The 26,693-nt window shown below is 39.9% G+C and overlaps 1 protein-coding gene across 1 annotated transcript in view; it reads right to left on the bottom strand.

Annotated features, from left to right (window-relative positions):
- Positions 1–328: 328 nt before the first annotated feature.
- Positions 329–26,693, bottom strand: part of LOC128657263 (FERM, ARHGEF and pleckstrin domain-containing protein 2) — a 261,529-nt gene continuing 235,164 nt past the window's right edge. The window contains exon 15 of the mRNA XM_053711541.1: positions 329–458. Within this exon, the coding sequence (XP_053567516.1) occupies positions 383–458 (76 nt within the window). The 3' untranslated portion in view covers positions 329–382. The remainder of the gene's footprint in view (positions 459–26,693) is intronic.

Genomic DNA, 26,693 nt, shown 5'->3' on the forward strand with positions numbered 1-26,693 from the left:
AAACAGATGCAAACATAAATTGTTTGATATGTACAGTTTGAGATTTGTGCACACAGAAATATTATAGTTGAAATGTTCCAGTTTATAGGCAAATTCTGAAAGCACAGCGAGATTTTCACATATCTTGTATCTTGCCACGCAAACTAAATAAAAAGGGCCAGTTAGCATCTCATATCGTATTTATCACCTTCAGTTCACCTCACACTTATAAGCAGCTTTAACTGTAAAGTGTGGTCAAACATCCTAAACAGTTTTAGATTTCCTTTTTGGGGATACGTTGATGTGTAATTACATAGGAAAATAGTATAGGAATGACAACATAAGACAGTTCATTTTATTTTTTTATTATTACAACGAAAAAGATTATAACGGTCAATATTTATTAAATGTTGCCATCCTCTGTCAAGTGACCAACCTTCCCAGGAAAACTCACACCACGTCTGATAACTTCCATCCACCTGTAAAAACAAAAACTAACTTTAATATGGATTTAGATCAGATTCAGATATAGAACTGTCAGTGTTTGAAACCCCAGGTCACCAGGAACACACATAACAGAGAAATAACTTCTTGGTTGTTGATAACACACCTAAAAAGAATGGGTTAACCCCTTGGCTAAAAGTACATAGTGAATTAACTCTTTGTTAACCACCACACTAAGGGCTAGATTACAAGTGGAGTGGTGACTAGCGCTTTTGCTAGAATGTTAATTGCGCTGGTATTACGAGTTGAAAGTAAAATATTGCTCTAGTGCTAACCTGACTTGCGAAAAAGGTTTACTGCTAGTGCGATCACCTACTGCTCCATAGAAGTCAATGGAGCAAATAAAGTTAAAAAACCTAAACACCCTACTCGCACACTAACCCAAATCATCATAAGCCCCTACTCTAATAACCCCTAAACCGCCACATAGCCCACCACAAAGTCACCACTACACTATTAATCCCTAAACCACCATCCCCCCATATCGTAATACCTAAACTAAACTATTAACCCCTCCATCCCCCATGTTAAAAAGTAATATACTAACGTCTAAACCCCCAACACCCCCTAAGTTAACCCAAATTAAAATAACGCACAATTGACACAAAAAAAATCTACCTTAAAAAAATTACCTGTAAAATTAAATAAAAAAACCCCAACCATTACTAAAAACCTACCATTACTATAAATAAAAAACCCTACCATTAATAATATTACTTTATTTTCTGTGATGTTAGCCTTTTTTTTTTTTTTTTTTTTTATGTTTTCGTCATTGCTGTGCTAAGTACAGCTGCGGGCAGAGGATCGCTGGTGTGGTTTCATAAAGCAAAATTTAAGTATTTGAAAAAAAAAAAAGACACTTAAATGTAATGTTTAATGAATAAGAGAATTTTTAAAAACCGGGCACTTTCTCATTAAACTTGACATTTACTTACCTTCAACTTTCTTTGGTTGGTATAATAATAATCCCCTACTTACTGTTGAATATCCAGTGTCTAAAGCTATAAGGGATATTTTTCAGAATTTGCAAACATATGCTTACCTGATAAATGAATTTCTTTCATGGTGGTGAGTCCACAATCCATTACTACTGGGAATTATATACCTGGCCACCAGGACACAACAAAGATCCCAAAACTCCAAGAGCCCTTAAAACCCCTCCCACCTTACTGGAAACTACTCTGACATATATGCAAGCCAGAAAAGAGGAAGGCAGGAAAAACAAATACGAGCACTAACAATAGAGCAGGGTAAAAAGGTGCATAATAAAACTGCCGCTAGAAAAAAACCAATCACAATAGAAAATATTTGGGTGGGGCTAGTGGACTCTCACCACCATGAAAGAAATTAATTTATCAGGTAAGAATAAATTATATTTTCTTTCATAAACATGGTAAGAGTCCATGATCCATTACTCCTGGGAACTAATACCCATGCTGTGAAGTCCACAAGTAATCTGTGCGGCACCAGGCATACTATTCCATATACATTGGATGATTTTTAAAAAAAAAACAACAAATTTTATATGCAATAAATAAATAAATATACAAAATAGTTAATCCCCAGCAACAGCTGCCTGAAGGACTTTCCTACAAAAAACTGCTTCAGAAGAAGCAAAAAACATAAAAATTATAGAATTTAGAAAAAGTATGTAAGGAAGACCAAGCCGCGCAAATTTGATGAAAAGAGACCTAATTATTAAAGGGACATTGTGCACAAATATGTGTATTGGGTATTTAAATAGAGCTGTAGATTACAGTTTGTAATTAGCATGCATTAGCTATTTTGCTGCTAAAGCTACCAAAAATTATGAGAAACCTTGCAGTGATTTCACTGCATATGTATACTTACGTAATACACACTAGTTAGAGAGCTAGGGATTTTCCCTCACTCCCTAACTAGCGTGCTGATAGCTAGCCCTTGTTTCATGTATAGAAATAAAGACACTACAAGCTGTTAGTGTGAGGAATCATATTGAACTAAATAACTACATCCAGGTCAGAGGTAGGAACAGGAAACAGGAAGTATAAGGCAATGCAATATTACCATAAACAAACAGAGTCACAGTATTTGCATAATAACTACATAACATCTCCCCTTTTTACATTCAATCCAAAATTTGCTAACAATTTACCTAAAACAGATCCTGAACAGTCTTAAACATAACATACTACATTACTGGTAGATACACTACAGATTGAGTCTATCTGGAGGTCTTGAAACTCGACCACTACGCAAGGCCACAGGGATTTTGCCTGGGTGAAGCTGTTCAGCTCCAGAAGGTGTTAAGGAGCTGCCCTCTGTCCCTGCTTGTGTGTTTGGCACGGAAGAACTTGCTGGTATAAGAGGCTGCATTATGGCATCCTCATTGTATCTTTCTGATATGACATCAGTATTGTCTCTGCCTTGCTTATGTTGTCCAGTATCACTAGGTGCATTGAGAGCCTCGGAATGATCAAGTGCTGGATGCTTATAGGTTTGTGTGGTGAGATGTTCTGCCACTCGCAGGTCCACTTGATTGCGGCGGTAGAGACTGCCTTCCACATCCACAAGATATGAGCGAGGAGCAACCCTCTGAACACAGGTACACAGTTTCCAGCAACCAGTCCTGTCACCAGGGAGCGGCTTCATATGGATTGGATCTCCAATGCTTAGTTCAGGTAAGTCTTTGGCAGACACATCATATGTCAGTTTGGATATCTGTTTTCTCCGTCGCAGCTTCTCCAGTACCCCTGTTACCACACAAGGTTCAAGTAATTTATTTGCCACTGGCAATGAAGTCTTCAGCCTCCTTGACATCAAGCGCTGTGCAGGACTGCTGTCCATGCCTTCAGTTGGGGTGTTCCTCCAATGTAGAATGGCTTTCCATGGGTCATTACCTTCATACTTGGCCTTTTTGCAAAGATTCTTCACTATCTTTACAGCTGATTCCGCTTTGCCATTAGCTTGAGGGTGCCACGGGGAAGAGGTAAGATGCTCAAACCCCCAATCTGTAGAGAACCTTCTGAATTGCTCACATGCAAACTGAGGTCCATTATCTGAGATGACCCTGTCCATGACATGCAAATTGTGCTTTACAACGCTTGATTGTACTTTCAGCAGACAGGTCGGGAAGGAGCTCAATCTCCCAAAAGTCAGAGTAGTGATCAACGATTAGTAGAAAATCTTGCCCAGCATAATTCAGTAAATCCATGCTTACAATTTGCTAAGGCCGTGTGGGCAGCACATGTGACATCATGGGTTCTTTCTGTTGTGCCTGCGCATATTCGTTGCATGCTGAACAACAGCTAACAAAGTCTCTAATCTCATTTTGCATGTTAGGCCAATATAGGGTATCTCGTGCCTGTCAATAGCATGCTTCACCACCAATGTGACTGGCATGAATACGCGTCAGCATCTCCAATCTTAATGATTTAGGAATGATGACCCTTGACCCCTTGTACAGTACACCATCCTGAATGCCGATTTCTTCTCGGAAAGTCCAATATTCTCTTACAATGAATGGCACCTCTGCCTTTGAATCTGGCCAACCATTCAGAACAACATACTTAAGTGCTTGCAAACTCTCGTCAATTTCTGTGTGCTGTCTTATCTGAAGCAATCGTTGGTCTGTAACGTTTAAATAGTCTGAATGATTAATCTGCGACAGGACATCCAGATCCTGTTGAACATTGCAAACTGTGTGTTGTGCACTCTCAGGTGTACCACTTGCTGCTGTAGCTCTGCTAAGAGTGTCACTAATGTACATTTCAGGTCCAGGTTTATAGACAACATTTAGGCAATAATTTTGTAATGTGAGCAACATGCTCTGTAGACGTTTTGGTGCACACAAAAGTGGTTTCTTGAAAATAGATATCAGAGGCTTATGGTCAGTTTCTGCCGTGATCTCGTCACCACCATAGAGGTAGTGATGAAAGCGCTGGCAGGCAAACACAATACTCAGCTATTCCTTTTCGATTTGTGCATAGTTTTGCTCAGTAAGGGTCAGTGCCCTTGAAGCAAAAGCGATAGGCTGGTCAGCTTGCAATAGGCAACACCCTAGTCCACTTTTGCTTGCATCACTTTGAATAGTTACAGGTTTTGTAACATCATAGTACTTCAGGACAGGTGTATCAGTGACCAAACGTTTGATGTCCTGCACTGCATTATCAAGCTTAGGAAGCCAATGCCAAACTGCATCCTTGTCCAGAAGCCTTCACAACGGCTCGCAAACCTCTGAGAGGTGTGGTAGGAATTTTGATAGGTAGGTAACAAATCCTATAAAGCGCTGCAGGGATTTTACATTCGCCGGCTGTGGCATATCCAGTATAGCTCTGATTTTTTCTGGATCAGCCTTCAAACCCTCAAAGGATAGAATGTGTCCATGGAAGCGGACCTCTTTTACCTTGAATTGAAGTTTTTTCATGCCAAGTCTTAGTATCACCTGCCTACAATGATTCATTAGTTCCAATAGTTTGCCATCATGATCTTGCTCTGCTTCCCTATCTGTGTCCCCACAGCCAACCACAAGGATGTCATCAGCTATTGGTTCGATACCACTGAGTCCAGACAATAGTTCATGTTGTTTACGTTGATAAACCTCTGGTGCAACTGATACTCCAAAAGGCAACTTGAGCCATCTTTTTCTGCCCCAGGGAGTCCAGAAGGTTGTCATGTAGCTACTTGCATTATCCAACTTACATTGTAAAAATCCATTACGGGCATCAACAAGCGTGAACAGACGTGCCTTAGGCAGCTTGTACAAAACATCCTCGAGAGTTGGCATGATGTAGTGAGATCGCCTCAGTGCCTGATTCAAGAATTTGGGATCTATGCATATTCTTAGCTTAGCAGGCTTCTTTACAGTCACCATGTTACTTATCCAATCAGTTGGTTCAGTCACTGTTGCTAAATGTCCATCAGCCTCATACTGGTCAAGCTGCACCTTAACTGCCTGTTTTATGGCTACTGGCACATTGCGCGGTGCGCATTGTACTGGAGGGATACTCATGTCAAGGTCAAAATGAACTTCCCCTGGTACAGATTCTACTGGCCCAGTAAAAACATCACTAAATTCCTTTAATAGCAAATGTTTTGTCAAGGGCTCTTTGAATTGATTGTCCATCACGTTGAGCTCTGCAGGGATAGAGAAATGCATCAGCCCTAGACGCTCACAGGTTGAGCCGGATAACAGTGGCTTTTGGCAGGCTTCCACAATTTCAAACTCTAGCTTGTGTGTCCTTCCACGTATGACACATTCTGTCCTGAAGAGTCCTAGAGATTTCATAATCTCATCTGAGTATAACTTTAGTCTGGTGTCACTTTGCAGTAGATGCACTTCTGGTGCTAACATCATTTTGTCTCTCAAACACATTACATCACATGTTGCTCCTGAATCAAGCTGGCAGGATTGGGGCTTATTATTTAAATTTAAAGTGACAAACCATTTATTTCCTCTGGCTTGCACAGTGCCGATCAATTCACTACTGTATATCACTTCAGCGGTGTGTGGCTCTTCCTCATATGCAGATGTGTTCTCAATGGTGTGTAACTTTCCTAGTGATGGCTGTCTTTTACTTGACAAACAAACATTAGCAAAGTGATTTGTTCTTCCACAAGACCTACAAGACTTCCAATAAGCTGGACATTGCTCTTTAATTATTTGATGCACAGTCCCACAATATTTGCATGCTGTAGGGTTTGCAGCATTTTTGCTAAACCGCGTTGTTGTTGCGGTTTGCTTATGTGTTGTCGCTGCATTGCAATGTTTATGCTGTCGGTCTGCTGTCTGTCCTGTTCCATAACTTTCAGACGTCTGTCACTGAGCTCTGCTGTACGGCACGTTTCAATGGCTGTGTTTAAAGTTAAGTCATGTTCTCTTAGTAGACGCCTGCGTGTGCTCTCACTAGCTACACCAAGAACAATTTTGTCCCTTATTAATTCATCTCTTAGTGTACCATATTCACAAGTTGCTGCCTTTTCTCTCAAGCGTGTAACAAAGTTATCAAGAGATTCTCCCTCTTCTTATTTGCAGCATCCAAACATATACCTTTCATATATAACATTTTTAGCAGGTTTAAAATAAGCTTCCAGTGCATCTAAAATGGCTGTAACATTCTCTTTCTGCTCTGCTGTGAGGGTCAGATTGTGCTTATACACATGCCTGCATTCACTGCCCATGACCCTTCTCAGAGTTGCTGCCTGCATTGCTGCAGATTTCTCATTCAACCTTGTAGCCAGGGAATAATTTTCAAATTCAGCTCTGAAAATTTCCCAATTGCTGCTGCAATCCCCACTGATTCTCATTCCCTCTGGGGTAGGTATGCAATTCATGGCAGTCATATTGTCTTTAAGTCTCTAAGCTCTCAAATATCAGAAGAAAAAAAAAAACGTTTTAGGCTGTAACTCACAAAGCTGTGCTGTATCTTAAAGCTGCTGTTCTCCAAACAAGAGGTTCAGTCCTGATTTTAGTTACTTCTGACACCATGTTTCATGTATAGAAATAAAGACACTACAAGCTGTTAGTGTGAGGAATCATATTGAATTAAATAACTACATCCAGGTCAGAGGTAAGAACAGGAAACAGGAAGTATAAGGCAATGCAGTATCACCATAAACAAACAGAGTCACAGTTTGTTTATGGTAAACAAACTCTCCTCTTCTCACCCTTACTACAGAATGTAATTGACTTTTGCAGATCCTGAGATCTGCAAAGGGTAATTACATTCTGTAGTAATGGTGAGGAGAGGGAGTTGGATTCCAGCAAAGATTTGCCGAGCAGTGAAACCGCTGAGTGCTGCTTGTGTATATCAGCAGCATTTCTGATGTTTCCATGTGGGCTAGCTGTCAACATGCTAGTTAGGGAGTGAGAAAAAAACCCTAGCTCTCTAACTAGTGTGTATTACGTACGTATACATATGCAGTGAAAGCACTGCAAGGTTTTTCATCATTCTTGGCAGTTTTAGCAGCAAAACAGCTAATGCATGCCAATTACAAACTGTATCTACAGCTCTATTTAAATACCCCATAAAAAGTTTTTGTGTATAATGTCCCTTTAAAGGCCCACGAAGAAGCAACTGGTAGAATGAAATGTAATGCGTTTAGGAGGAGACTGACCCAACAAAGTAATCTCTGTGAGTAAAAAGCTTAAACCAGGAGGCTAATTAAATGACAGTAGGCTTCTGACCCTTTTTGGAACCAGAAAAAAACAAAAAAGCTAGAAGATTGTCTAAAATCCTTAGTAGCCTGTAAATAGTACTTCAAAGCTCCGAGCACAACCAAATTATGTAGAAGCCTCTCCTAATTATATGGATTAGGACAAAAAGAAGGAACAACAACCTCACCATGTTATTGTTAAAAGGAAAAGACAGAAGTATGGATCTAAAAACCATGGCAGCAGGACCATGATTTAAACCACCAGGCCATTCTAGTCAAAACTCCTAGTACCATATTCTTAGTATTCATCTTAATGTCAGCAACTGCATAAGAAATGATAATATTAGCTTTTTTTCAAGAGCTTAGAAAACTTCACCAGCAGATTCTTTAGAAAGCTGCTCAGATAAACCCTAACACAAAAGGGTAGAGACCTCATCAATGCAAGCAATACTAATTGCTGGTCAAAAAGAAAACCTACTACCTGAAAAGCCTTTTTCCATGAAAAGACACTAATTTCCTAACCATAGAGTCTTTTAAAAAGGTACTATCATCAAGTGGAACAGTAGTACATTTAGTCAAAGTAAAAATAGCCCCACCCACTAAATTAGAAGCAGGCAAAAGGAAACATCCTTTAAAATCTCTGAGCAGAAATAAAATGGATACCAGGCTTGAACCACTCTTTAGAAATGATCTCAGAAATAGCATTAGGAGCTGGAAATACCTCAGGAGATGTAACAGAGTGTTTAAAAATAAATCCAGCTGCAGTGCTTAACAGACGTATCCTCAGAAACTTTAGAATCCTGAACTCCTAAACACTTCTCCTAAAAGAGAACAAAGGAGTACATGTTTAACCAAAAAAAAAAAGAATATTGAGTTTCTAGATCAGAGACTGACTCTTGATCATCTGAAAGTATTTCATCCTCAGAGGATAAATCAGAAGTCGGACCTGTAACGTTCATTTTAACAGACTTAAATCAGAAAAGATAGTAGAGGGATTATCATAAACAACCTTCTTTCGCTTAATTGGAAGGGGCATGACTGCCAACATCTCAGATATAATAGAGTGTACAAAATATATAAATCCTGGGAAAATAAGGTACTTATAAACTGATGCCTAAAATGCCTGACATAATAGTCTCCAGGCTAGGATCTATCCATATGTGTGTGTCTACCAATAGACTACAGGCTAAGTCGGTGCCAACAACAACCCCCACACTTACCTGATAGGCACCATACTACTGGACTTACCATAATCAGAAACAACTGCTTTCTGTAGATAGCCAATCAAGTACTGTACAGCAGAGTATCTGTATATATGGAGTTTAATGAAAAACCAACAGGTGGAGGCTATGGACCAGTACCTGCAACTAACTCCTATAAGGTGTTCTTGTGTCACTACCCATACTCCAAAGATATCCCTCTGTCCAAACTGTAGCTCTCTCAGGGGAAACTGGGCCTCAAATCAGTCTAAGAACTTTCCTCACAAACCCCTGGAGCAACTTTCTTCTTCGCCTCTAGACAAGACTAGATGGCTCAAGTTGCCTTTTGGAGTAGGGGTGCTTGATGCAAAAATATAGGCTTAACAAAAGAGGAAAAAACATTCACGTCATGTTACAAACAATATAAATATGGAGAATAGGTCTAGGTTGCTGCACTAATAAAAAAAAGTGTCAAAGAGTGACGCTGTATTATCTTCTCAAAAAACAAACACATTTTAGATGATTTTATAGGAGTATCAATATTTATTTTTTATAATAAAAAGGGTGTCGTGTTTTAACTGGTGTATTGATATATATTTTTATAATAAAAAGGGTGTTGTGTTTTAACTTTGATGTATGTGATATGTAACCTTGCCTCCCTAAGAGGCCAAACTCCTTGTGCTCTCTGAGACCCCCAGACTACACCTCAATCTTGCAAGTTGGCATCAGTGGTAATCACTAGCCATACTGGCCAAAGTAAAAAAAAAGTCCTCTGAACAAGGGATTGGTGAGTCTGCCACCAAGTTAATTACTGTCTTGTCTTGCGATCTTACAGGAACTTCTTAGACATAACCTTGTGGTCCCCATTACACTGATGCTGCATCTGTAATTGGAATGACCAAAGACAAAATCTGGCAAATTGGACTACATCTGACGCAGGAATCATGAGACCTGATCAACCAATACAACACACTAAGCAACAGAAGGAAAAGGATTGAGTTGAAGCTGAGCACAGGCCTTATGCAACATTAGGCTGGTCAGTCAGAGACAGAAGCATAGCTACTGAATTGATTATAAAGCCCAGAAAGATACACTTGGTCTTTCTGTCTCAATTGGTCCAATAATTGCACAGTTGATTTCTTGACCATTTTTAATGTTTTCCCCCAGTGATTACCTCTATGTATTGGTATTGCAAACCACCAGTTTTTGTATTTTACTTGGTTTAACCGTGGCAGTCATCTTTGTGTTATGGTGCACAACAAATTTTGGTTATACAGATATTATGGAAACCTTGACTATTTCAACTCAGGATGGTCCTAGCTCCTTGGAACAAAAACTGATCTCTAGAGCACATTACAAGGTACATGTGTATATATAAACATTTTGCTCATTATTTTTCCTTAGACTTAAACGTTCTAATGTAATGATAAAGATCACTGAAAGCTCCACTTTTGTCGTCAATTTATAATGTGAAAGGTTCCAGTCTCAGTCCTATTTTTTTAGGGGGTACCTAGGTAAGTATAGTGTGCATGCAGCAATTTTCAGGTTTGAAACTTCTAATTATATTTTTTTTAATGGAGGCAAGAAAGTGCAATTTTGAGTTTGAAATTATACTTGTTACAGAGCTAGGGCTAGTAGAAATCTGCTGAAAAGACTACTTTATGCATGCGTTTTGAGAAATTACCAGACCTTAGCTGCACCAACTTGCTCCATAGTAAAATACAGAGAAATAAGTAAGGATAGTAGCTTAAAAGGACATGATACCCAAATGTTGAAGCACTTAAATTATGCAGCATAGCTGTAAAAAGCGGACTAGAAAATATCACCTGAACATCTCCCTAATATTTTACCTCAAATTTCCTAAGTATTCACGCCCCTATGCAGTTTAAGTTTAAACTTAGAAAATGAGAGATATCCTAAAATTAAACTAGAAGAGAGAGTAACTTGTCACTAAGGTCTTTAGCTGCAGGAAATACATACAAGAGTTGTCATTCTTTTCCTGAGACATTTGAAGCCCATAAGGCTTGCACAAACTCAAGTGTACACATTGGGAATGAATTTGCCAGGAATGGCTTACTATATGAGCGCTTGACACTTCTTACTGTTGGCCATTAATAAGATTAACATAACTGTTTGTTTATATATGTCTTCTTAGTAATTTGAAAGATTTATCTTATATTCCAAATTTAATTGAGTTATAATCCATTTGCAAGCTGTGCTTTCTCTAAACTCTTTTATAGTTGTTTCTGTAAGATGACCTTTTAATATGGTAATTTGCATTATCTTATACTTCAGACTTTATTTATAAGCTCTATTATTAAGATTGTATCCATCCTTACAATCTTTCTAATATTAGTAACATGGTGGTAAAGGTGATACTGTCCAATTAATATTTACTTTTTTATCTTCAGTTATTCTTTACGTTCATACTGTAACTTTTTTTTTTGGGGGGGGGGGGGTATTTACACCACAAGTTTAAAGTGGACTTTTTTTGTTCATGTTATTTTCAGCCTGTTTATACGCTGATAATCAGATCTATCACAAAATGGAGACACTAAGAAACAGCTTTAACTAGGTATAAGATTAACATTTGGTGATTTAGCCTTAGTTTAGAATAAAGCCTTTTATATAAGGCTTGGTACTAATATTTACCGTACTCCCACAATTAACTTAACCCCCCACCTTTCCCCCCCCCATTTTTTCCCCTTCTTTTGCTCCTTCTGTGCCTCGCAGTCAGCGGCCAGGGTCGCAGATCACAGTGGTAAGTCATCATGTATATTTATGTTGAAATATTTTTTATTATTATTTACCGCACAGTTATAACAAAACAATAACAATCACATTAGACTTCTTGTACAGATTATTTCTAGTAGTATTTGACCCAAAACCAATTACATTAGGGTTACAGATTTCAAAACTCTCCTGTCTTTCTGATCTTATGCATCAATAAGCTATCTTAAAACCCTTGCCATCTTGTACTTCTGATCACAATCCAATATTAACTTTCCCAACTACCCCCCCATCCCCCCATTACCCTCCCCCCCTCTACCAGAAGGTGCCATTATTGCCCTAACTTATTTAGTCGCCCGTTAAATGAGATGATGCCTAAGTATCTCCTCTATTTTCTCTTGTGATGGTAAGTCACTTATCCAAGTCTTACATTTCTCTGTTACTCCTTTTTATTGCTATCACCTTTCTATCTGTCCGCCCTAGTTCTCAGATCTTAGTATCCAATAGAACCAAATCTTATGAAACTGCTCAGGTTGCCCCTTTGTCCATGCAGCTAACTCTGACATATTGTATGTCTCTGTAATTTTCCCCATCACTTCTTGCCATGTGGGCGTCCCCTCTTTCCAATGTCTGGCTATACATATCCTCAAGCATGTACATAGAATCCTGATAAGTTTATTGATTGCCAAATTAAATGGTTTTACCCTCTCGTGTAGTAGACCTTAAGTCATTGTGAGAGTCACTTCTTCATCTAACAGTTTACTTATTAAATCTGATAGTTTCCCCCATAATGGTTGGACCTCATGACACTCCCACCACATATGTTTATATGTCCCCCTTATTTGACAGCCTCTGTAACAGTGTCCATTAAGCCCTATTTTAAAATGAGCTGTCCTTTCCGGCGTCAGATACCATCTATACATTACTTTTAAACAGTTTTCTTTCATGTCCGCACTAATCAAACCTTTATGCGTGTTCAACATCAACTCATTCCATTCGTCTGCCTCCCACCTCTCTGTTTTATCTCTCTCCCATCTTTCTGTCATTGTTAATTTAATACCACGTTTAGCTCTTTGAATTAGCACATATATTCGGGATATCAATTTTTTCCCTCTCTTGGGATTCACTACCATTCTCTCCAACTCTGTGAACTGGTAAGTCTGTTTGTGTGACATATATGCAACTATTGCTGATCTAATCTGTAAATACATAAACCACTGCAACTGCTCTGGATCAATTTGATCTCTAATGGTATTAAATGTGAGTATTTTGGAACCCGAAAAAAAGTCAGCTACCCTGTACAATCCTTTGTTTGCCCACTTATCTACTGTTCTCCTCAAGTCTTTTGGTAGTAGGAACCTAATCGGTCTTAAAACTGAATCAGACCTACTCAGACGCATCCCTTTCATGATCCTATCCCACAGCCTTATTGCCCCTAATGTTATTGGTGACCTATATTCCTTCGATTTGGTGTTTGCCTCTGAATCACATAGTATGTCTGCTGCCCTTGAACTACCTAATATCTCCGCCTCTATTTGCGGCCACACTAAATCATTATGCTGTTTACTCAAAATAACCGTCTGCGCCAACCTAGCGGCTTGGTAATACTCCACTAAATTTGGTGCTCCCACCCCTCCTTCTTGTCTATGCAGTGTCAACAAATGTGAGGCTATTCTCGGTCTTCCCTCTTTTCTTAGGAATTTCAAAATGTCAGCTTGTAGGGCTTCTAGTTCTGGTAAAGGGATGCTGATCGGTAGAGCCCTAAAAAGATACATTACTCTTGGGAGTACGTTCATTTTGATGGACATGAGTCTCCCGTACCATGAAAAATTACCTTTTTTCCACTTTCTCATAGCATTGTAAACAGGGATAAAATTTAATCTATATAGATCCGCCACCTTGTCTCCTATTTTAACCCCCAAATATGTGATGTGGCTATTTACCCATGAGAATGTGAAATTTAATTCAATTGTTTTCTTAGTGTGTGGAGGCAGATTGATCGCCAATGCTTCACACTTATCAGAGTTTATTTTGTATCCCGAGATTTCTGAGTAGTTTTCTAGCACTCTATATAGGTGTGGCAAGGAACTCATTGGCCTGGTGATTGTCAATAAGACATCGTCTGCAAATAACATGGATTTATATTCAGAGGTTCCTATTCTCACCCCCGATATCTCTCTGACCTTCCTGATGCTGGCGGCTAGTGGTTCGATACAAATTGCGAATATCAACGGCGACAGCGGACAACCTTGTTGCGTCCCGTTCCGAATATCTATACTTCTTGATATGTAGCCTGCTGCACCTACTACCGCCGTCGGATTTGAGTACATACTCCCTAATGCCTGTATAAATGCGCCCCTAAAACCCATGGCCGCCAGTACCTTAAACATGAACTTCCAGTCTACCCTGTCAAACGCTTTTTCGGCGTCTAGTGACAGGAGTAGAGCTGGAGTTTTCGTTGCATTCAAATAATCTACTAGAGTAAGCGTTCTCCTAACATTATCTGGCGCTTCCCTATCCTGAACAAACCTCACCTGATCTTGATGGATCAACGTGGGTAGAATCTGCTTCAATCTATTCGCCATAATTTTCGCAAAGATTTTAATATCATGGTTGATCAAAGAAATAGGCCTGTAATTTTGGCACAACTTTGCATTTTCCCCATTTTTGGGTATAACAATAATCTTTGCCTGGAGCATTTCCTTAGGGACAGTCCGGCCTTCCATAAACCCATTGCATACATTAGTTAAGTGAGTCGTCAATTCTTTCCTAAACACTTTATAATATTCCCCTGTCAAACCATCTGGACCAGCTGCCTTGCCCGCCTTTAATTCTTTAATTACCCCTAACACTTCCCCGGTTGTTATTTTAGAATTAAGGTTCTCTAAATCATCCACCGCTATATTATTCAGATTGGCCTTATCCAGAAATTCTGATATTTGGGTATCTAAATTTCCTACCTTCACTTTATTCCCATTATATAACTGTTCATAGTACTGAGCAAAACAGTCTGCTATTTCCTGCGGGTTCGATGTTATCTCCCCTCTCGAGGTGGTCAACTTAGGGATTGAGAAGAATTTGTTTCTCTCCCTCAGTTTGTGCGCCAAGTATTTATCCGGCTTGTTTGCGCATATGAAGTAATGAGCTTTTAGCCGCATAGCAGCTCTAACTGAGGCATCATTTAGCAATGTAGCTAGTTCCTTTCTCTTTGAGGCCAAGCTCTTGTATACCTTCTCAGATAGTGTGCGTTGGTGCTCCTTCTCTAATTGCTCCACCTCCCCCTGTAATGCGGTGGCTAGTAGCGTCAGTTTTTTGGTCTTCATAGTCTTTTCCTTTATCAACAGTCCCCTCAATACAGCCTTATGAGCAGCCCATGTCACTAGCGGGTTTTCTACTGATCCCTCGTTTGTTTCCCAATATTCGGTCAACGCCTTTTGAATCCTATCATAAATCTCAGGGTCTTTCAATAAAGTCAGGTTTTATGTCCATGATCTTTGTCTAGAAAAATGTATAAGTCCCTCTAGTTCCAGCATTACAATTGAATGGTCAGACCAAACGCATGCCTGAGTTTGTGTTGTCACTAAATTTGGAACTAGAATCCATCATGTATATTTAAAGGGACATTAAAGACTTTGAGATAGTAATATAAAATGATAAATTATATATATATATATATAAAAAAACTCTGCAATATACTTTTATCATTTATTTTGTCCCCTTTTCCTGTAATTCCATTCTGAAATTGTGAGCTTTTCAGTTCTTGTTAGAAATGGAAGTGCAGAACACTGTTATATTCCACTGTTATATTCCACATAACTATTGGCCTATTTATAAAATTGTCGCTAACTTGCCACAGCAGAGAAGGTAACCTAAGTTACAACATGGCAGCTCACATTATTTTATAGACCCTAAAACTTTAAATATTGACAAAAACATAATTTATGTTAGAACTTAACTGATAAATAAATTTCTTTCATGGTGGCAGGAGTCCATGAGCTAGTGATGTATGGGATATATATTTTACCAGGAGGGGCAAAGTTTCCCAAACCTCAAATGCCTATAAATACACCTCCCACTTCACTCATACCTCATTTTAATGTATAGCCAAGTTAGTGAGGTGTAAAAGGGGTAAAAGCATAAAAAGGAGCAACAGGATAAAGTGCTTTATATAAAAAAATAATCGGGTGGGTCTCATGGACTCTTGCCACCATGAAAGAAATTAATTTATCAGGTAAGTTCTTACATAAATTATGTTTTCTTTCATATAGGTGGCAAGAGTCCATGAACTAGTGACGTATGGGATATAATACCCAAGATGTGGAAGTCCACAAGTCACTAGAGAGGGAGGAATACAAAAAAACGCTATTTCTGCTGAGAAATTAAATCAAAATTTTTTATTGTTTTCTTAAAAATTCAAAAAAACTTAAATCATAGGCACTAGAATCAAACCGAGACAGCTGCCTGAAGAACCTTTCTACCAAATGCTGCTTCAAAATGGTAAAATTTAGTAAATGTATGCAAAGAAGACCAAGTGGCTGCTTTGCAGATTTGATCAACTAAAGCTTCATTCTTGAAAGCCAAAGATGTGGCAACTGATCTTGTAGAATGAGCTGTAATTCTGTGAGGCGGAGACTGCCCCGCCTCCAAATAAGCTTTGTGAATAAGAAGTTTCAACCAAGATGCCAAAGAAATGGCAGAGGCTTTCTGACCTTTTCTGGAACCAGAAAAAATAACAGACTAGAAGTCTTTAGTAGCTTCAACATAATATTTCAAAGCTCTTACCTCACCCAAAGAATGTAAAGAACTTTCAAGAGTATTCTTAGAATTAGGACACAAAGAAGGAACAATAAATTCCCTATTGATGTTGTTAGAATTCACAACTTTAGGCAAAAATGTAAACAAAGTCCACAAAACAGCTTTATCTTGATGGAAAATCAGATAAGGAGACTCGCAAGAAAGAACAAACAATTCATAAACTCTTCTAGCAGAAGAGATAGCCAAGAGAAATAACACTTTCCAAGAAAGTAGTTTAATGTCCAAAGAATGGATAGGCTCAAAAGGAGGAGCCTGCAAAGTCTTGAATACCACATTTAGACTCCAAGGAGGAGAGATAGATTTAATAACAGGTTTGATACGAGTCAAAGCCTGTACAAAACAGTGAACATCAGGAAGATTAGCAATCTTTCTGTGAAAACCACCCCCAGAAAGAACACAGATTTGTCCTTTCAAAATATTGGCAGACAAACCTTTATCCAAACCATCCTGAAGAAACTGTAGAATCCTAGGAATTCTAAAAGAATGCCAAGAATAATCATGAGTGGAACACCATGAAATATAGGTTTTTCAAACCTTCTGATATATTTTCCTTGAAACAGGCTTACAAGCCTCTATCAGTGTGTTAATCACAGAGTCAGAGAAACCTCTATGACTAAGGACTTAGCGTTCAATTTCCATGTCTTCAAATTTAGAGATTTTAGATCCGAATGGAATAACGGGCCTAGAGACAGAAGGTCTTGCCTTAGAGGAAGTGACCAAGGTTGGCAACTGAACATTTGGACAAGGTCAGCATACCAGAACCTGTGAGGCCATGCTGGTGCTATCAGAAACACATAAGATTGTTCCATTATGATCTTTGAGATCACTCCCATAGGTGAAAAAATTTAAGCAGGTTGGTAAAACCCTGGAACTCCTAGAGCATTCATCAATTTTGACTGAGGATCCCTGGACCTGGAGAGGTATCTGGGAAGTTTCTTGTTTAGATGAGAGGCCATCAGATCTATGTCTGGATGATCCCACATTTGCACAATCTGATAGAACACATCTGGATGGAGAGACCACCCCATGGATGTAGAATCTGACGGATGAGATAACCCGCTTCCAAATTGTCTACACTTGGTATATGAATCGCAGTGATTAGACAAGAGTTGGATTCAGCCCAAGAAAGTATTAGAGACACTTCTTTCATTGCTAGGGGACTGTGAGTCCCCCTTGATGATTGACATATGCCACCGTTGTTAAATTGTCTGTTTGAAACCGAATATACGGTTGTCTCTTTAATAGAGGCCAAGCCTGAAGAGCTCTGAAAATAGCACAGAGTTGCAATATTGATTGGTAACCTCGCCTATCGAGGATTCCAAACTCCTTGTGTTGTCAGAGACCCCCAGGCAGCTCCCCAACCTGTGAGACTTGCATCTGTTATGATCACAGTCCAGGTAGGACGACCAAAGGAGCCCCCTTGAACAATAAGGTGATGGTTTAACCACCAAGTCAGAGAGAGTTGAGTGTTGGGAGTATATCAGTTGTGATATCGGAGTATAATCCCTGCACCATTGGTGCAACATGCAAAGCTGTAGAGGTCTCAAATGAAAACAAGCAAAAAGGATTGCGTCATGAGACCTAAAACATCCATGCACATAGCCACTGAAGGAAATGATAAGAGACTAAAGGTTTAGAAAAGCTGAAACCAATCTCAAACGTCTCTGTTCTGTAACAAAAAAAAAAAAATCATGGACACTGAATCTATCTGGAAACCTAAAAAGGTGACCTTTGTCTGTGAAATCAAGAAACTCTTTGGTAAATTGATCCTCCAAACATGTCTTTGAAGAAACAACAGAAATTGTTTTGTGTGAGATTCTCTAAATGAAAAGATTGAGTTAGTACCAATATATAGTCCAAATAAGAAAACAACGCAATACACCCTGCTCTCTGATTACAGATAGAAGGGCACCTAAAACTATTAAGAATATTCTTGGTGCTGTTGCAAGGCCAAATGGAAGAGCAACAAATTGGTAATGCTTGTTTAGAAAAAAGAATCTCAGAAAACGATAGTCATCTGGATGAATCGAATTGTGAAGGTAAGCGTCCGGTAAGTCTATTGTGGACATGAAGTGACCTTGCTGAAGAAAAGGCAGAATAGTCCTTATAGTCACCATCTTGAAAGTTGGGATTCATACAAAACAATTTCGTTTTCAGATGCAAAATTGGTGTGAAAGAATTTTTCTTCTTTGGTACAAAGAACAGATTTGAATAAAAAAAAACAACACATTTCAGAAAGAGACAAGCTTTTACTGGGTTTTTGTTACATGAGTAATAAAGAATCTTCCTAAAGGAGGTCTTATTCTGAATCCTATTCGACACCCCTGATAAATTATTTTCTGAATCCATTGATTTTGGACAGAGTCTGTCCAAACTCTTTGAAATAGCTTTAGTCTGCCCCCTACCAGAAGAAATGGCTTGAGGGCTGCACCTTCATGTAGATTTAGGGGCAGGATTTGGTTTCTTATAAGGCTTGGATTTATTCCAATTCGGAGATGGTCTCCAGTTAGAGCCAGAAGCTTTAGGGGAAGGAGTGGTTTTCTGTTCTCTATTCTGACGAAAGGAACGAAAACAATTGGGAGCTTTAAATGTACGTTTAGATTTCTTGTCTTAGGGCAGAAAAACTTCCTTACCCCCAGTAACAGTGGAGATAATAGAATCCAATTGTAAACCAAAAAGATTTTTACCTTGAAAAGAGAGAGATAATAATCTAGTTTTATACACCATGTCAGCATTCCAAGATTTAAGCCATAAAGCTCTTCTAGTTAGAATGGCTAAAGACATGGATTTGACATTGATCTTCCTAACATCAAATATAGCATCACAAATAAAATGATTTGTATGTTGAAGTAAAACAATAATATTAGATAATTCAGAATCTGAAGACAATTGCTCTGCTAAACTGTCCAACCAAAGTAGTAGCAGCAACATCAGCCATAGATATAACAGGTCTAAGAATATAGCCAGTATGTAAATATGCCCTTCTTGGATAAGATTCAAGCTTCCTATTGAAAGGATCCTTGGCTACAGGTAAAGGATACAATTTCTTAAACCAAGAAGAAGGGTTAAAAGAGGTACCAGGCTTAGACCATTCTTTAGCAATCACATTAGATATAGCGTCAGGAATAGGAAATACTTCAAGAGTAATAATAGTAGTCTTAAAGGGACAGTCAAATGATTCATGATTCAAAACGGAATGTAATTTTAAACAACTTTCCAATTTACTTTTATCATCAATTTTGCTTTGTTCTCTTGGTATTCTTAGTTGAAGGTAGGAGGTTCATATGCTAATTTCTTAGACCTTGAAGGCCGCCTCTAATCTAAATACATTTTTAAAGTTTTTTACCACTAGAGGGCATTAGTTCATGTGTTTCATATAGATAACATTGAGCTCACGCACATGACTTTACGGTAGAGTCAGCACTGATTGGCTAAAATGCAAGTCTGTCAAAAGAACTGAAATAAGGGGGCAGTCTGCAGAGGCTTAGATACAAGGTAATTACAGAGGTAAAACGTGTATTATTATAACTGTGTTGGTTATGCAAAACTGGGGAATGGGTAATTAAGGGATTATCTATCTTTTAAAGCAACAACAATTCTGGTGTTGACTGTCCCTTTAAATACAGAATTTAGACAATTACTAGCTTAATCATCAGGAGATTTAGACTCCTCAATACCTAAAGTAAACAAACTTTCCTTTCAGAGAAAACAAATATATTCTAAAAAAGAAGATTTGTCTATATCAGTCTCTGACGTAGTATCTTCTGAATCAGAGGAGACCCCATCAGTAGAGGATACATCAGTATGCTGAAGGTCAGAACCTAATTCACTAAGTTTAGGAAAATATTGCAAAAACCTTTTTACATTTATTTGAAGGCAAAATAGCAGTCATTGCCTTCTCTATAGCTGCAGCAATAAAATCTTACATTTCTGCAGTAATGCTATGTTCATTAAACTGAAATAGAAAAACAGTTGGTGTATTTGTACTCATAGATATATTTAACAATTTGTCAAAAAAAGAGCCACATAATTGAGCTGAATAATTTAAATCAGCTTTATTACAACAAACATACTTAGCTTTGGTAAATACGTGTTCAGGCAGCTCAAATGCGATGGTAACATCAGAGACAGGTTCAGTTTGAGACATAATTGCAAAAAAACGAGATTGAAAAAAATAAATTAATTCTGCAAATTTATAACCATGCTCCTATATATGATATATATAACAGGCTTAAGAGAATGGGAAACAGAGCGAAAATTTATAAAAAAAAGAAAACTGATTCATAAAATGCTGCATGAAAGCTCTATAAATGATTTCTGAGGACACTGAATAAGCTGGGAGCGGTGCTTATAACGGCAATTTTGGCGGAATTTTTGGCACAAAAAAAATTGTACAAAATGATGACACGTCACCCTGTGACATAAATAGCATCATCACATGCGTGACATGCAAAGCTGTAGTGGATTTCTAATACACCTATCACTCTAAAAAGCAGGCAAGAATTTTGATTGTATACACAAAAAAACTAAATGTACCTAAATAAAGCCTAATAGATACTTCTATTATAGCTGCATAAAATGTGATTATCAAAATTCCATGAGACTAACATAATACTTAGCATCCTAATTTATAAATAAATTTCTAGCTTTTCTGGACTTTTATATTGTGGACAATAAGCTGCATTCATTATGAGGTTGCATGTTTTAAAGGGATATTCCAGCCAAAATTGGAATCCACATGGATGCAGTTCAGTTTTAAATAGAAGCATTTTATTAATATACATGTATTAGCAAAAATGCTTGTAATAAAAGCTATAGCTGGGGGGGCGGAGTTAACCGCCGTGCAGAGCAGACGCTTCTGTAAGGAGCTCCTCGCTTTGACCACTGCTATTAAGCTAAAAAAGGTTTTTTTCAAATTAAAACCTACTACTTTTACCTACTGTGGAAGCCAATCTCACACCACCTTTAGAATGGCCTTAGCCCCGCTGAATAACCACTGATCTGAGGAGCTACTTGGACACCCGGAGGCGAATTGGCGCCAATCTACCCACCAGCCTCCAGCTCCTGTCTATTTACCTCATCTGCTCACTGTGCCAGAAGATCAGGGCTCCACTCCGATGCAGATGTGATCAACCTGCTGAGCATCGACAGGACTGGAATAGGCGAGGAGACTTTTACCAACGGCTCCACACTCACGTGGGGCCGATATATATACTTACCATCCATAGCTCACGGAGGCCTAAAAGAAGCAGCCTGTAGCGGTGAGCTGACCCGTGAGGACTACAATCAAGAACCCTTACCTGCTGGTTGCTATCCAGCAGGTTGTCCACCAGTGGAGATCGGGACGACCTGTCAGGAGAGGTGCGGCCGCCATCTTGGCATCCTGTCCACGCGGCCAGACTCTGAGGTGCAGGTTACAGTCACCAAGGAGATCTGTGGGAACCGGTCTCCTGAGACCCCTTTCTCTCCATCTGTTCCTGTGACCGGTCTGGCAACTCGCGCTATTGTGGGTGGATACGTTGGAGCAGCCATTGCCCTTGATGTCCCTGCTGCCCAATTATACTGTATGGCACACATTGGAGGGGCACAGTACAGGCCACACACCTTCTTATTTCCACAGCTCCAACCCAAGTACACTCCACCCACCTTTATTCCCCAAACGTAAGCTGCTCTACCAGCATAGGCTCTTAGAACTGAACAGAGAGGTTAGCGAGATACAGCATCACTGCCAGTTCCTCCCATGTGCTCATCTCCCCTGCTTCCCCCACCAAGGGCCCAAAAGAACTTTATATTGGTAACCCAGCGACTTTGAGGAATTAAGAGACTAATACTGGTGACGGCCGTACATACTCTGATTCTCTCCTTGCCCCTATCTAGCACAAGGGATTGTTTGGGACACCTTATAACATTCATCTGGGTCACAGATTCCCGACCCCAAGAGGCCCTATGTGACCCACAGTGCAGCTCCTTCAAACCACCAAACAAAAAGGTTCAGTAACTGACTCTTTGAAGAGAAACCCAGCTGGAACTTATGTGAACTTTTATTTCTAGTTGGCTTATCCTAGCTTTGACATTCCCCTCATTAATTAATATTAAAGTTGCTAGTGTGAAAAAACACTTTTCCCTGAGGTGGGGGAGTTAAATCCCTAGGCAAGTGCCTGGCTCCCTACAGACCTGGCCTGAGGATACACGACATACTGTATATTTGCATCTAAATTGTGTAAGTTGCCTCTATTACTTTCAGGTTTAGGAGAGAGTGTTAAAACATAACATTATTGGTGCTCTGCTTTGTTAGCCTAGGGAGCCTTTCTGTAAGAGTTTTGCTTCTGCTTAGTACTTATTTGATTGTAGAAAGTGCATTTATTATTCCATTTGTTGCATCATAGTTTGTGAGCCTCTGTGACCATGCCTCTTCCGACCTGGCCCTCCAGGTTGGTCGCCACCACTTCCCCTTTCCCCTTCCTTTGGTTGTATCCCCCTTTTTCCTGAGGCGGGGGGTGCAGAGTCCTCAGGCAGAAGCGTGGCGCTTAGCGGGCTAGACCCACAGAGCCGCGATACTGTTTACTTGTATTTAAGCTGTGTAAATTGTCCTTATCGCACAGATGGTAAAGTAATGGTCATAGCTAATATGTAGAAGTGTCTAGTGAGGCCCGTTATTCAGCCCCGCTCTAAAGGTAATTTAGTAATGTCTGAAAAGTAACTGCTTTATACGATATAACCTCTTTTTTTTCCTCAGTGGTGGGTTTTGTGTGCCTATCTGCCGAGACACAGTTCCCTCCGAGTTTGGTCCTCCTGGGGATCAGTTCTTAAAATGCCTCATTCAGCTAGAAAGAACCTCAAATCTAACCCCAAGTCCAAGAAAACAGTCTATTACCACTTCACACAGTCAGTAAAAGACCCAAGCATGGAGACCCGTAGAGACTTAAGCGATCCTGACTCCCAGGATGAGGAGTCCCAATCAAGAATGCACTCTACCACCTCATCACAACACTTTATTACAGAATCCACGCAACAAAAAACGTTGGCCATGCAGACCCGATCCATAACCCAGGAGATACAATGCAGCTCTGCTGAACTAAAGAAGATCATCTCTGAAACTGGTGAAAGGGTAGATGCGCTGGAGCACAACAAGATGACATAGTGGTGGACCAATCCAACCTGCTCTCATATTCAGAAAATTTGGCAGACCAAATTTCACAATTGGAGTTTAAGCTGGTGGACATTGAAGACAGGTCCAGGCGCAACAACATAAGGTTCAGGGGGATACCAGAGTCGGTGTCACAAGGAGATCTCCACGAGTACTTACAGACTCTGTTCAAGGAATTGGTGGGCTCCCCAGCGGACCTAACTAGCACAATGGAGCGAGCTCATAAGGCCCTCTGCTCCAGGATGGTCGCTCTGGATAAGCCACGAGATGTCATAGCTTGCTTCCACAGCTTCCTCTATAAGGAAGCCGCATTTAAGAAGCCTTCCTTCAGCGAAAGATTTAAAGATGTCCAGCTCCTCCAAGATCTTTCGGCCCATACCCTCCAACAATGCCGGCAGTTTCAAACTGTCACCACCATCTTGCACAAAACCAACATTAGATACTGGTGGGGTTACCCCACTAGACTTATCATCACCAAGGATAACTAAACTACTGTGGTCACTACCCCATCCCAGGGGCTTTCCCTCTTGACATCTTGGGGTCTACTGCATGATCCTCCACCCCTGTCTCTGTACCAGAATGGTCTGTGAAAGACCAGAGAATAAAACGCCCTAAGATACACCAACCTCAGGATGTCAATAGACCTCAGGAGTACGCTTCTTGACTAACTCTACTGGGAGTTAAATCCTCAGTGAGCACATCATGGCCTCAGTAGCAACCCAACGCACATTAAAAGTTTATTGTTTCTTTTGGACTGTTTTCTTGCTCGCACCAGTTAACACCAGACGCGTATTATCTACAATGTTCTTTTTTTAATTTGAATTGTATATGTTGAGGTTTACAGTTTATATGTTATAGTTACATGTTCATAATGTATAGAGCGGGGCTAATGCTATTGGTTCTTATTACTTCTGCTCTTTAGCACAGTGTTCTTCCCCCACTCAGAAGCCCACTCTAGGGCTCTTTTGAGGTGGACTACTTCCACCACACTTACAGACACTTTACTAGTGTTTATATTACCCTACTCTCCCACCCCTACCCCTTACCCTCTGCCCTTCACCCCCACTCCAGATAGATAGTTAGTATCCACTGATTAGGCCCCCATCACACTTTGATACTAGCTCATGCCTCCAGTATGCATCCTCACCCATAATGTTAGAGGCCTCAACTCCCCTCATAAGCGCAGTTTATTAACCTGATTACTGAAACATCATAACCCAGACATCGTTTCCTACAGGAAATGCACTGGCTAGCGAACGAGCCCCTTAGATTCTCCTCCAAGTCCTACTCATGTCGAATATGCCCCCTTTGTTAGGAAAGCGAGAGGAGTTGCAATTTTACTCCACAATGAATTAATCCAGGTCATCAGGGACCCCCAAGCAAGATACGTCATCTTGATGTGTAAACTGAATCACCTAGTCTATACCATGGCCTCTGTTTATCTACCCAATACCCATCAGACGAAATGCCTTAAGCACCTCTTACACACGCTTGATCAGGTTAAACAAGGTAGAGTCCTCCTTGCCGGAGACTTCAATATGGTTTGGAATCATAGAGTTGACAGGAAGACCACTGATACAGATAAAACATACTCAACTGCTGAACTATTAGCCAACAGGTTTCGTAACCTAATGTCCTGCTCAGGATACTACGGCATTTGGAGGGCCATCCACCAACAAGATAGGGACTATACACATTTCTCACACCCACATAAACTATATACCAGAACTTACTACCTATTCTCCACAGCTGACTCTACAGCTGACCCTAGTTACACGATCCTGGATCCCTTTATGTCTGTGGTCTGATCATGACCCTGTGTTGGCCGATATCCACTCAGCAAATTCCTCACACATCAGAGACCAATGACGTATGCCCCACCAAATCCTTGGAGATATCCCATTTAGAGAGGAACTCCGCAGAGATATCACACACAATAACTCACTAGTCCGAGATGACACTTTATGGGGGGCTGCGAAAGCTACTATAAGGGGACTCATGATTACCAAACAGGCACACCTTAGGAAACAGGCTGGACTCACTCTTTCACAAGCCCACCTCAAACTTCGAACTCTAGAAACTCAAAACAGAAGCACCCCCTCTCCGGCTCTAACCTGTCAAATCACAGCTACCAAGCATCACATCTCCCAAATTGAGCTTCGTAGAACTCAACTTAACTAAACTAAAGCAGTTATTTTACTATAAAAGTAACAAAGCGGACACCCTACAGGCAAACAAAATTAGGAATAGGGCAGGTATGTCATGTATACACAGCATACGCTCTGCACACTCCGTTCTAAAAATTCCGTCACAAATTGGAGGCGCATTTGCCAAATATTATTCAAACTTGTATGATATAAATAGCTCAGAGAAACCTCAAGCAACCCCCTTGGACAGTTTGTGCCTTTATCTGGACTCTTTAAAGCTCCCCACACTTACCACTGAGCAGCGCGATTCTCTAAGCTACCCCTTCACACTTATGGAAATCCAGAGGGTCATCAAGAACTCAAAGTCTTTCAAGTCTCTGGGCCCAAATGGTTTTCCAGTTCACTTTTATAATATCTTCAGTAGGGAACTCTCCCCCCTACTGCTTCAACTTTATAATCTTGCTATGGAAGAGGGCTCCTTTAGAAAGGAATTCCTAGAAGCTACCATCGTTACCATTTTAAAACCAAACAAGGGTCCCTCCTTGTGTACTAGTTACAGACCAATATCGCTTATTAACTCTGACATAAAGTTCTACTCTAAGTTATTGGCTAATCGGGTTGCAGGTCTTTTACCATCCCTCATCAATTCCGACCAAGTAGAGTTTGTTCTGCAGCGCAAGAGCCCAGATAATACTAGGAGGCTGCTTAATATTATTAGTCTCTCCTCCAAACTCAACAGGCCCATATTGGTTATTTCTCTGGACACCGAGAAGGCCTTCGATCAAGTAAGGTAGCAATATTTGTGTGAAGTACTCGAGAGTTTTAGGTTTCCCAAAGAAATGGTAACAGCAGTCAAAGCACTCACAGCCTCGGTGAGTGGACTTTTTCACTCCTCTTCATTTTCTGATGCTAATGGTACTAGGCAGGGCTGTCCGCTATCTCCCCTACTGTTCATGTTGCCTATAGAACCTTTGGCGGAACAAATTAGAACAGACCCCCAAATAAAGGGAGTTACCTTGTTTGGCACATTGCACAAGA

This window comes from Bombina bombina, chromosome 4 (assembly GCF_027579735.1).
Source record: "Bombina bombina isolate aBomBom1 chromosome 4, aBomBom1.pri, whole genome shotgun sequence".
Taxonomy (NCBI): domain Eukaryota; kingdom Metazoa; phylum Chordata; class Amphibia; order Anura; family Bombinatoridae; genus Bombina; species Bombina bombina.